Source organism: Helobdella robusta (genome assembly GCF_000326865.2).
Source record: "Helobdella robusta unplaced genomic scaffold HELROscaffold_13, whole genome shotgun sequence".
NCBI classification, from domain to species: Eukaryota; Metazoa; Annelida; class Clitellata; order Rhynchobdellida; family Glossiphoniidae; genus Helobdella; species Helobdella robusta.
The window spans coordinates 722,245-735,328 of record NW_008703718.1 but is presented as its reverse complement, the minus strand read 5'-3'; the positions used below and the strand labels follow the sequence as shown (position 1 = coordinate 735,328).

The window sequence follows — 13,084 nt, the reverse complement described above, 5'->3', positions numbered from 1 at the left end:
GGAGAAAACCGATAATTTATAAATTACTAATCTAGGGTAAGGTTGAACATAATCATTCATTTGTCTTAAAACACGTAACTTTTTATCAGGAGCTTTAAAATGAATGGACAAATTAGGAGGCAATAAATTTTTATATAATTTAAACATAAATTTTAACAGACCAAAATTATATATTTGTTTAATTGTTAATAGATTAGCTTCTTGGTAAAAACTTGAGACATGGTCATACTTTTTCAAGAAAAAAAGACATCTAACAAAACTATTATAGGCCAATCTCAAAGAATTAAGATGGGTCGTGCAACTATTACCCCATAACATTACGCCATATGTTAAACACGGATAAAGTAAACTGTAATCTAATTTTTTAGTGACATCAAAACTAAGCTTGAACCTCAATTTACGAATGATACCAGTAATTTTAGAAATTTTACTTGATATGTGCATTATATGATTTAACCATGACAAATTGTCTGTAATTACAAAACCTAAAAATTTATTTGTATACACTCTTTCAATACTGTTATTATCAATTTTAATAGAAATTCCTAAATTATTAGTAACAATCTTAGAACCAAAAATCATATAGTTTGTTTTTTTTATAATTTATATTTAAGTCATTTGATTTAAACCAACTGATTATTTTTTCCATTTCAGTGTTAAATGTATTGACCACAGTAATAATGTCTTTCCCAGAACATAAAATAGTGGTATCATCAGCAAACAATATACTTTCAAGTGATTTACTGACAGTGGATAAATCATTTATAAAAATTAAAAATAACAAAGGCCCCAAAACTGAGCCTTGCGGGACACCAAATTTAATCAAAACATTCGATGACCGATGATTACCCAAAGCTACATATTGTTTACGATTTGATACATAACTTTCAAACCATCTGTGTTGTACTCCACGAATACCAAGAGAATATAATTTCCTCAACAATAACGCATGATTGATAGAATCAAATGCTTTAGATAGATCTAAAAATAACCCAATAGTTATCGACTTATCTTCCATTTTACTAAGAATTCTCTCAACAAGATCTAACAACGCCAACTCAGTAGATCTACCTTTTCTAAATCCATATTGAGAATCATCGAAAAATTTGATATGTTTCAAATAATTATTTAAACGATTTGACATGATTTTTTCTAAGATTTTTGACAAAGATGGTAGAATTGAAATTGGTCGATAATTGGACAGCAGATTAGTGGGACCATTTTTATGCAAGGGAATAACTTTAGCTATCTTAAAAAGATCAGGAAACATACCGGTGGCAAATGATTGATTAATAATATGACTAAGTGGATCAATAATCTTATATATTGTTTTTTTTTGATGAAAAAAGAAGAAACACCATCATGGTTTGATGAATGAGAACACTTCAAATCATTGACATGTCCGAGAATTTCATCATTATCAACTAAATCCAAATAAAAAGAGTTTACGGTAAAATTTGAGGAAATATTGTCCAAAAAAAATATTACTATGAGAACCATCATTGTGTTTAATAATAGTGGTAAAATAATTATTGAATGCTTCACATATATTCTTCGGATTATCTATTATCAAACCATCTACATTTATTTCACTGATAGGATTATTAGGTCGGGATCTAATTAATTTATTAATATATTGCCAAATTACTTTTGTAATGTTTTTATTTTTTTCAAATATATCGTTATGGTAATTTTTTTCAGAAATAATAACTAATTTATTACGATATTTTTTATAAATTTTAAAATTAAGTTCAGAAGGATTTTTAATATATAATTTATATAATTTTGATTTAACTTTGAATGATTTAAGGATACACTTTGTTAGCCAAGGATTTTTGATTTTACAAGATCTCATTTTGCGGATGGGACATGTTTTGTTTATGAAATCAGTAAAAAAATTAATAAATGATGAAGTATATTTGTTTAAATCGGTAAATTGATTTAAACAACTCCAGTCAAAATTAGATAAAACGGAGTTCAGACGAGCTAAACTTTTATTTGATACAACACGAGCAGAATAAGTATCCGAGTTATTTATGAAACTAATATTATTGCAAACAGTGAAAACAGGTGAGTGGTCAGAAATATCAACATATAGGATGCCTGAAGTGTGATTGACAATATTATTAGTGAAAATGTTATCTAACAACGTCGAAGTATTTTTAGTTATACGTGTAGGTGAATCAATTAACGGCACTAACGAAAATGACTGTAATAAATGACTGAAAGAAAAACCAATTTTGTAGCAGTCATCTTTAGCCATATCAATGTTAAAATCACCTGATATATAAATTTTAGTTTTATGCCTATGTTTCAATTTTATAAACAATTCTTCTAGTTGTTGAATATAAACATTGTAATTAGTATTAGGTGGACGATAGATGGAACAAAACAATATGTCAGATCCTTTACCTGCAATATTACTAATATCTATAGCTAACCAATCAAATACATCATTTACTGTACACAAATCTGGACAAATTTTATAAACAACATCCTTTCTCAAGTAAACACCTACACCACCACCACCCTCAGTCTTCTATTACTACATATAAAGTTAAAATCATCTAAACTAACCATGTTAGAAGTCTTATCATCCAACCAGGTTTCACTAATGGAGATTACCTTCAGATTATTAATGTTTCTAGGGAGACAATTTAAATCATTAAGTTTTAGTAATAAACTACGAGCATTGAAATGTAAAACAGAAAAATTGTTATTAACATTCAAACCAAAGTCAACAGGAATAGTATCAACAGTATAATACATAGACGAGGTAGTATCAAACATATTAGTGAATCCATCAGGGTCAACAGCCGCCAATCCATTTTTGTCATCCATGAGTAGTTTTTGTGGTTTCCTTAATTGAGGTTTTAAAAACCAACTCATATATAAATGTGCTTTTATCTCATAGTTCTTTGTTCAGTAATTTAGATACTTCTGTGTCTGGTAGAATAATCTTAAAAGCTGTAGATGTTGTTTGCTTTTCTGAAACTGTTGTTGGCACCTCCACCGACTGATCATTTATCTTTCTGTGACTTCTAAACAGCGGAAAAATATTCGTAAACTTTATTCCATTTTCTGTCAGGTGGTTTTCAACTGTTTCTTTACCGCAAATAGCTACATTTCCGAGATAAAAAACTTTTTTCTTTATTTTTTCATCTATTTGCTTCGAAGCTTTCAATTTGGAAGAAATGGACGAACCAAAAATTTTATTTTTTCTTGAATCTGGTTCTTTAGTTAATGGTTTAAATGGTGAAATTACATCTTTTTTTCGTTTATTTCTTCTACTTGAGACTTCAATGAAGTTGCTATCGTTATCCGTAGCAGAGTCGTCAACTTCAGTTTGACTAACAAGTGGTTTATCAGCCCAAGTAGAAATAGGTTTAGAAATTGGCTTTAACGTATTTTTATTAAATATATTATTATCAGAGATATTTACAAAGTCACTCCGAGTTTTATCATTCGCGCTTAATTTTATGTTTAGATTATTTACAATAGAAACTAATTCAGACTTATACACGTTGAAGAAATTTTCCATATCTTTCAACTTTTCATTAAACATATTTATAAAATATTCAACGTTAACTTGAGGAATTTTCTTAAGGTTTGCAGCAACATATGTAGGTTTAAGTTGAGAATTTACAGAATTAAAACATTTAACAAGTTCAACTAACTCCAGAAATATTTCATGCTTACCATTACCACGTTGCGTGGATTTAATTTTACCTTTATCTAAAGTTTCCAAATCTAAGTTTAAAAGTTTTTTTCCACTTTTTATATCCTCAACATTATAAAATTCCTCGAAAATATTCAAAAACTTTAAATTATCGAGTTTGTCAAAATTATTCAACAAATAACAAACAATTTCAGAAACACGTGTAACTCGTTCGGCCGCCATAGCTGATAAATATATATATATATATATATATATATATATATATATATATATATATATATATATATATATATATATATATGACATTTTTATCTCATCAAATAAAAACAAAGAAATCAAAGAAATGATATCAATGAAAAGAAATGATTTGGAAATCGAAAAGAAAACATGGTTTTCTTGTAATGATTACCAGTGACAATTGTAAAAATGAGAACATATTTTAAATATTTTCGTACATGTAAACTCCCATTCAAATTACAAATCCCAGAAAAACTAAAAATGGATTCAAAATTATTAAGTAATCAACTCTTTCACATTTTTATCAGAAAGTTGTTTGTAATTATTAAAACACATGTATATATAATTTGCACATAATATTAAAAAAATTTGATAAGAATCGAATATGCTGATTACCTAACAATAGAAAGTTTTTTTTCGATCTTTATAGTCGTACGTTACTTTTTTCGATATTTGTTTATACGTTAGTTCATACATTTGTTCGTTCATTCATTCGTTCATTCATTCGTTCGTTCATTCATTCGTTCATTCATTCGTTCGTTCCTTCGTTCATTCATTCATTCATTCGTTCGTTCCTTCGTTCATTCCTTCGTTCATTCATTCGTTCATTCATTCATTCATTCATTCGTTCGTTCATTCATTCGTTCGTTCGTTCGTTCGTTCGTTCGTTTGTTCGTTCGTTCGTTCATTCATTCATTCATTCATTCATTCATTCATTCATCCATCCATCTACCCACCCACCTTTATATTGTTGTTAAACACTTATAATAATGTATCCTATACATTAAATAACGTTTTTTAATGATGTCAGTGATTGAAATGGTATAAACATATAAATGGAACTGGTATAAATAGGAGCCGAGAACACGTTGTAATCAGACAGGGCGCTTTTGGGCATTCCATTAGCGCCTGGTCTCATTTTTTTATTATATATTTTTTTATTTATTATTTCTAGACGTTTTCGTTATTTATATTGTTACTTATTATTTCTAGATTTATTAGTTTATTTTACTGATATTATTATTGTGTGGTTATATAGAGTTTGCACACACAAACACACACTCATACATACATAAATACATACATATATACACACATACATTCGTTGTTTTGTTTGCTTGATGTTTTTATCCTCTTTTTCTTACTTTTTTCTTCGTAATCGTACAAATAGGTAGCATCAATTCGTAAGTTGAGCTAATTGAACTTGCTTTTTCAGCATTCAACTATTCGTTAACAATTCTTTAAAATATTTTTTTTTCTTTTATATATAAGTTAGAAAATCATATTAGCTGATTTACTAGAAATGATTACATTAAACATGTCACTCATTGATGTAGTCACTAGTCACATCGAAGCCAAACACCACATTCACACTGACAAATGATTGACGTGTTATCGCTTCTGATTGAGACAATACAATAAGGCAATATCAGTTAAAAAACCATATTTAATAAAATTTATGTTGAAACTTAAAACCTGTTGGCTCTTCAATCAAATGTTCTAAAAAAAAGTGATTTTGATTTTCAATTGTTTTATACTTTGGTCCAAAATTTTCCATGGCTAACTTCACATTTTCTACGTTCGTAAACAAACGAAACAAGCATGGACTCGTGGTTGGAATTGCAACCTGCTCTATCGTCACCCGTTTTAAAAACAATTCAATCGTTCGGATACAAATGCATGACGCCTGTTCAGGTTTTTATTTTTTGTGTTTTTAAGTTTAATCGCGATTTTTTAAAAATAAAGTATTGATGACTTGCAGTGTGTTTGTGTTGTAGGTTGTACCACCTATCTTGCTTGTTTAATTATGTTCATTCAGTACAGTTGAGTCCTAAGTCTTAACTTTTAAGTCCAAGAGTATCTTGCTAGGAGATGGTTTGATAAATGATATATTAGTTAATTAAAGAAGCAAAGATCAGTTTGCCGCTCCTTTCCTCACTCTTATCTCCCTCCCATCACACTACTAAAGTACTATAAGGAGAAAGATTAACATTAAGATTAAGGACTGACTATTGTAAAACTACCATTTTTTAGTTAAATCCAGTAGTTCTAGTTTTGGTTTTTGATTTTTTTTCAAGTTCCAATTTTAAGCATCTTTCCTTTTAGGTAACACTTTGTCTAAGAAGTTATACCTAGTGCTTATGGGTTTCTCTACACTTTTGATCCTCGTGAGTATTATTCTCATTCAATCCATTAATTGTGTTATTACTTAGCTTTTTTTGGGTAGATTTTTAAATGCTGGTCATGTATCCTTTAATCAAATGATTACACATGTCATCAACACTGTTGCCATTATTATGGAAATAAATTTTTTTACTGTCTACATTTAGCAGATGCTATTTTGAAATTTTTGCAGTTCATCTTTAATACTACTTTTGAAATATTCAAAAATTTTACCTTTATATGTAGCACTAGAAAAAAAAACTTAAAACTGGTTTTTATCAAATTATAACATTCAGGGATCAGTAAGTTTTCATATTGAACAAATTAAAATTTGGGTTTTTAAGTTCATCAAGTAATTATTTTAATTGAGAAAATTATTTTTGTATATCAGAAGTTTGTGTATGGTAGCTTTTTTATAATATAACGTTTCACTATTTGATTTGATCAATATTGATTAAGAATTTCAATTTCATAATGGTTGAAACATTATTTTCTGTTAGGCTTCCTGCATACCTCTGTTCTTGAGTCAGAAAGATGTTGCAGTTGAGGCTGTAACGGGCAGTGGTAAGTTTCTCAAAATCATTCGCAAAACTTCAAATATTTATTTCATTTTTTAAATGTTTTCAAGAACTCTTCTCAAACCTCAAACATAAGTATTTACATTCAACCCACAATAAAATGGCACTTCAAATGATTTTTAATCTTACTTATAATTTTGGTTCTTTGTTCTCACAAGTACAACAGGAATGGTATTCTCATTGCATTTTTTCATATTTCTTGACTTACCATTTTTTTAATTATTTATATTAACAGTTTTTCTTATCACTTAGGTAAGACGATATCGTTTGTAGTTCCAATGCTGGAGATGTTACTGAAGAGAGAAGAACCTTTTAGGAAACATGATGTTTGTTGTTATAATTAGTTCTGTTACAGATTTTAGTTTGAAATTTTCTTTAGAAACTCTGATGGTTTTTATTTTATAAACGTAGTTGTGCGAATGTGTTGTAAATCTGATAGTGATACACCAGTGCAATGATGGTAGATGATAAAAAAAAATAATCTGAAAAACTTTTGCAGATAGGTGCCTTGATAATTACCCCGACTCGAGAACTGGCCATTCAAATTGAGGGTGTGATTCAAGGTTTCCTTGAAAATATGCCCCAATTCACATCGATGTTATTGATTGGGGGTAACAACCCTTTAGCTGACATTGAAAAGTTTAGTAAGCAAGGGTTAGTGAAAATTTCAATTGGTCACATTTTCCAGCTTGAATATTTTTCCGTTTTTCTTAAAGTTTTTAGATATATTTCATCATTATTTTAGAATATTGAGTACCGATTGATCTATTGACACAAACAGGGCACATATAATCATTGGCACTCCAGGTCGCACAGATGATTTCATGAAGAGGGATGTTGCTGGCCTGCCTCTGTCTGCATCTATCAAATCATTGGTAGCTATTCATAATTTTCAGTTGATGAGTCGCATATAATAATTGTATATTTAAAATAAAATGTCTTTGTTAAAGGAAGTTTTGATATTGGATGAGGCTGACAGACTCTTGAACATGGGGTTTAAAAACAGGTTTTTAATTTTTATCTCATTGTTTGTGACAGTTCATGTTAAATTCATTGCATTATATCTTCATCACAGCATTATAACACAACATAACGTGACACGAAAAATTGAATGTAGAATAAAAAAATTCATTGCTCAAGTCAGAAGTAAATAAAAATTTATTGTTACCTGAAATTTTAACTGAAATGACAAAAATGTAAAAGAAACAAATTGCAGAGAATTGGTGGTTGCTATCAATGACGGTATGGTGGCTTTTGGCTGATAGAATGTAACTTCTTTATCTCAACGAGCCAGAAATACATCACATATTATCCCAATCCATATTTTGAATTTTGAAATCACCTATTACCTAATTTTTTGACCAACAGTTTGAACAACATCTTGAGCTTCCTGCCGAAGCAACGGAGAACAGGTTTGTTTTCAGCAACACAGACAGAAGAGGTTGAGGATCTGATTCGGGCAGGCCTTCGCAATCCAGTTTCAATTGTCGTCAAACAAACTTTATCAGGTGTTGCTCAACAAGTCTGGGAACAAAAAACTCCAACTACATTAAAAAATTATTACTTTGTTAGTTCATCACTATTTATTTTAGGAATCATGTCATTGGCACAGAAAGATTCTATGTTAGCGCCCAGTTATATTTAGTACTTGCAATACTTGCTGAATTTTTCTGTTTTTCGTAGACAATAACGCCCATCATGAAACTATTTCCATTCAATGGATTAATTTTTCGAAATGAAATATCTTGTTAAAATAATTATTAAATAGAAACTTTGTAAGCCATAATTTTGGAAATGGTAATTTAGAATGACTTAATAGCAGACTAGAATGATAAAAGATAAAACTTTTTTCAAAACCAAATGTTGATAAGGATATAATTTTGTTACTAAAAATTGTTCTTATGTTCAACTTTGTACAGATTTGTAATGCAGAGGATAAGCTGAATTATTTAGTAGGATTTCTCAGGAAGCACAAAGCCGATAAGATCATCCTCTTCTTCAGCACATGCACCTGCGTGGATTACTTTTCAAATATTTTACAAAAGTTTGTTCATTTAGTTTAGTCTGTAGCTGGAAATTTTCATTTTATTCAACTATTTCTACATTCTCTTTGAAAGTTATAAGTGAGTTTGGTAAATTTTTCAGCCCAGTTTTTTTCACAAATTTAGCTACTTTTGTTTATAACCAATTTTTTAATGTGAAATAGTTTCATCAGTTTCATCAACAGTGTTATTCCACCTGAAATTAAACTGAATCTGTTTGTACATACATGATGGTGGGGAATAACAAACAATCTTAATTAAGATTCTATTTTCAAACATATTAAATTATAGCACTTTGTTTTTGTCACAATCTCAACATTTAGTATGTTGACTAAGAGACAAGCAGACCGCTGATAAAAAATATCTGAACTTTGAAATAAATCATCTTTAATGCATGTTTTCGTTATTGGTAGCTTTCAGATAAAATTCTTTACATTTTGAAAATGAATTGAATAAAGTGCCGTATGAACAAAATTTCAAGACTCAATATAAGTTGTGTGAACATCATTATTAACCTCCTTGCTTAATCTAAAAAATCAAACGAATTGTAGGCTGTTGAAAGACAGAACAATTTTATCGATGCATGGCAAGAAAGGAAACCGAAGGAATGTGTTTGAAAAGTTTATAAAGTTGAAAAGGTAATGAAATATTACACAGTGTGATTGATTTGTAAAATTTGTTTAGTAATATAATAAGTGCGTGATGTTTTTAAACATCTATTTATTGATAATAATTGCTTGATAAATTTTAAAAAATATTACTTCGTAAAAATCGGTGTCATTTTTTAAAGTTTTTAACTATATTTCTACTACGAATCATTGTCATCCTTTATAAATCAGCTAAACTTATTTAACACAGTATATTTTGTTTTAAAATCTTACTTTTAGGCTAAATTATTTCATTTCACGTTCTTATTAATACATTTTATTCATTTATTTTTGTCATGCCTTGAATTTCTTTTGAGTTTTCCTAATTTTTAGATTTCGGTTTTCTTAAAGAGTTACATAACATTATGTTTTTCATGATAAACAATATTAAAAGTTAATAATAATGAACATGCAGCGGCATATTGATGTGTACGGATGTCATGGGACGAGGTGTCGACATTCCGGAGGTAGCTTGGGTCATTCAGTACGACCCACCCAGCTCTGCCTGGTTTGTAACAACGTTCCAAAATTTTATCGATTCTTATGCTATATGAATGTTACAAATAACTTTTAACTCTAATAATCCTGTTCATTTCATGTGATTTTGACCAATGTTTACTCTTCTAAAGGTCTAATTTTAATAATAAGAATGTTCTGTTTTAAATTGTTACAAAAATGTTTAAAATTTTGAATGACTTTTTTTACTGGACTTTAGTGATTAATTCAAATTGAATTATATTTTGCGCCTGAATAGTGCAACGTGTCAATTAATTTTAATATTAATATGATATAATATTTTCATTATTGATTTGTTATATGTATCTCTTAGCAACTTCGTACATCGCTGTGGTCGAACAGCTCGCATTGGAAATGAAGGCAGTGCATTGGTCTTTTTGCTGCCCTCTGAAGAATCTTATTTGAAATTCATCGAACTCAACCAAAAAGTTCATTTTTTCAACTTTTTACATTGTTTGCACTTTTTTTTTTTATAAAACTATGTTTAGCCACTATCAATGTTCTTGCTCGTTATTTTCAAGAGCTAAGATTTGTTGGACTTCTTTTTTTCCCAGATATCACTTGATCCCTACTCTATTGAGGAGAAGGCTGATGTAATGGAGAAGGTAAAAAAGATAGCTCTCACTGATAGGTTGGATAGTTAAGCGAATTTAAAATTTTTCTGAGATATAAGTTTGTTTGAACTTGAATTTGTTTTTCAATATACAGGGCCATCTATGAGAAAGGTCTGCAGGCGTATGTATCATTCGTTCAATCATATGCCAAACATGAATGCAATCTTATTTTTCGAATAAAAGGTGTTGTAACGTTTGTATTTGATTATTCTGTTATTTTTGTTGCATCTAATTCTAGTGACCGTTAAACTTTAAAATAAAAGCTTAAGCATGTTGAGATGCATATTATCATACCGTTGTTTAGAAAATGAGATGCTTACGTAAAAGTATAAGCTGTTGACACTGATCCGATCAATCCTTTGATTAATTCCATCCTTGTTTGAAACTGTAAATTTATTCATTTATAAACGTGACACGAGAACATCTGGCTGGTGAGCATGGTGAGTTAACTCAGATGGCAAATATTTTCAGAGTTGAATCTCGGTAAACTAGCCACTGGGTTTGGTTTGTTGCACCTTCCGAAAATGCCAGAATTGAAAAACGTTCAATGTGATTTTGTTCCTACTCAATATGACTACTCGAAAATTTCTTACAGGTTAGTCAACTGTGATTTGTTTAGGCTTTGAAATGATTTGGCTGCCAAAAATTTAATGTAGAACATAGTTTATTTATTATGGATACGCATTCTTTTATTATTTATATCATTCTTTTTCAAGCATCCTGGTATCATTTTCATTAAATTTTTAACCTAGAAAGCAATGGATAAATTCGCGTTACCAAAACAAAATATTAAATTATATTCTTAAATTTTGTATATGTATATGGCAACTTATTCATGCAGTTTGTATTTTTTCAAATTTCCACGTTAGGATCGTTTTATATTTTGTCTAATTTCACAATTTTTGATTATAACTTTAAAATGTTATTAACAAATAAACGTCAGGGAATAATATTTTTGTTTTGTTTATGGATATAATCTTTTCTAAACTTGATAAGCTGTTTACAAATCTTACAAATCGCAGAGACAAAGAAAGAGAAAAATGTAGAAAGAGAAAATTATGCGATGAAGCAGCCAACGCACAAACGAAAACAAAGTTTAAGGTGTCTTTTTTACCGTCTGTTGTCTGTTGTTCTGTTCTTGTTGTTTATAAAAGATTTTTAACTTCAGCTATTTAGTGATTATTCATGTTAGTTATTTTTTTGTATCATATTTTTATTGAGACTGATAGATTACTTTGCTTATCATCCTTTGAATATTAAATTTTCTTTGGTATAATTTAATTAATTTTTGTGAGGTTCATAAAAAGTCTATAAACAAATCTCTGAACGTAAAAAAATATAATTTCTCACGTTTTGTAACAGAAAAACAACGAATCGTGGTCTAAGCAGAAAGAAAAGCAAATAAAAAAGAACCAAAGGAAAATTAAGAAAGTTAACAGCAAAAGGAAATTAGATGAAAATGATTTAAACGATCTTCGTAATGACGCAAAGCTCATTAAAAAACTTAAATCTAAAAAAGTTTGTAAAAATTCAATTAATTATCTTCTAGCCAACATAATAACTTTTCACAGATTGTTTAGCAAACTCCAGAAGTAATTAACAGCTTTCCTTTCATCCCTTTGCACTATTTTTTTGATTCCTCTAAAAAATTTCATAAATCTTTCTACAGATGTAGATCGCCTTTCATGTCTTCTTCGGCTTTTTTCAAAAATTTTTTACAATTGGTTGATATCTTCCACAAATCTCAAAACCCCTACCAAAAAATATTTCCCAACTCCTTTCACTATTTTTAACTTATTTCAAAATTTTAATTTTCCACAAATCTTTCTGTCCATTTTTAATTCGTCCTAACCACATTGAATTGGTTTTAATATCTTGACAAAGAGATGGTTAAAAAATTTTGTTTGATTGTACCATGTGCTGTTAACTCACGGCGGATTTGTTAATCCATGTAACGCATGTCTGCCTTTCAAGATATTCGCACATTTTTTTATTGAATAATTCTATAATTCAAAAATTAAATGAGGACCTTAGTTGAACATTCTGTGCTTATTGTACACCTTAAGACAATAATATTTAAACTGTCAGCAGTCTTAGTGTTATACCAAAAAATAATACTTTCTAACAAAACGCTGTTATACATTTTTAAAATATTTATCTTTTTTCAGATTACAAAAGAACAGTTTGACGCCGCCTTCAGAACGTCGTTAACTTGATTCTTTTTGTAAGTAGGAAAAATTTTTTTTCATTATCAAATGTGAAAACAGCGTCAAATTTTTAATGATCATTCATTATTTTATGCGAATAAAATATTAAACCGGTTGAAAACCGATATTTATTTCAGACATTTCTAGTTAGAATGCAAGTAATTTTAGATTAAACCTTGTACATAAGCTGAGAAATTAATATAACTTGCGTGCACTTTTGATGTATCAACATTTCCAAGATTGATAGTTGAGTGTCGTTAGTTTTTAACGTGCTGTGAAATTTGTAAAATAAGTTTTTTTATGTTTTCGTGAAGCTTTTCCTTTATTAGCATTTAGCATGATTCATCTCGACCTCTCATTAAACATGTTAATCGATCGTAATGATGATGACGGGCTAACAA

At 29.1% G+C, this 13,084-nt stretch overlaps 2 protein-coding genes across 2 annotated transcripts; one reads left to right on the top strand and one right to left on the bottom strand.

Moving 5' to 3' along the window:
* Positions 1–2,034: 2,034 nt before the first annotated feature.
* Positions 2,035–3,565, bottom strand: HELRODRAFT_168236 (hypothetical protein; the record flags this gene model as incomplete). Its single annotated transcript, XM_009014119.1, has 3 exons — positions 2,035–2,103; positions 2,578–2,860; positions 3,069–3,565. The coding sequence occupies 3 exons, from the start codon at positions 3,563–3,565 to the stop codon at positions 2,035–2,037; spliced, it is 849 nt and encodes a 282-aa protein (XP_009012367.1).
* A 1,953-nt stretch (positions 3,566–5,518) lies between these two features.
* On the top strand, positions 5,519–12,985 carry HELRODRAFT_109569 (hypothetical protein; the record flags this gene model as incomplete). The annotated part of the gene is made up of 17 exons (XM_009014118.1): positions 5,519–5,611; positions 6,580–6,643; positions 6,910–6,983; positions 7,157–7,311; positions 7,439–7,532; positions 7,608–7,663; positions 8,026–8,224; positions 8,577–8,701; positions 9,251–9,337; positions 9,762–9,854; positions 10,176–10,290; positions 10,417–10,493; positions 10,571–10,659; positions 10,948–11,071; positions 11,499–11,577; positions 11,839–11,994; positions 12,645–12,985. The coding sequence occupies 17 exons, from the start codon at positions 5,519–5,521 to the stop codon at positions 12,690–12,692; spliced, it is 1,728 nt and encodes a 575-aa protein (XP_009012366.1). The 3' UTR covers positions 12,693–12,985.
* Positions 12,986–13,084: the final 99 nt, after the last annotated feature.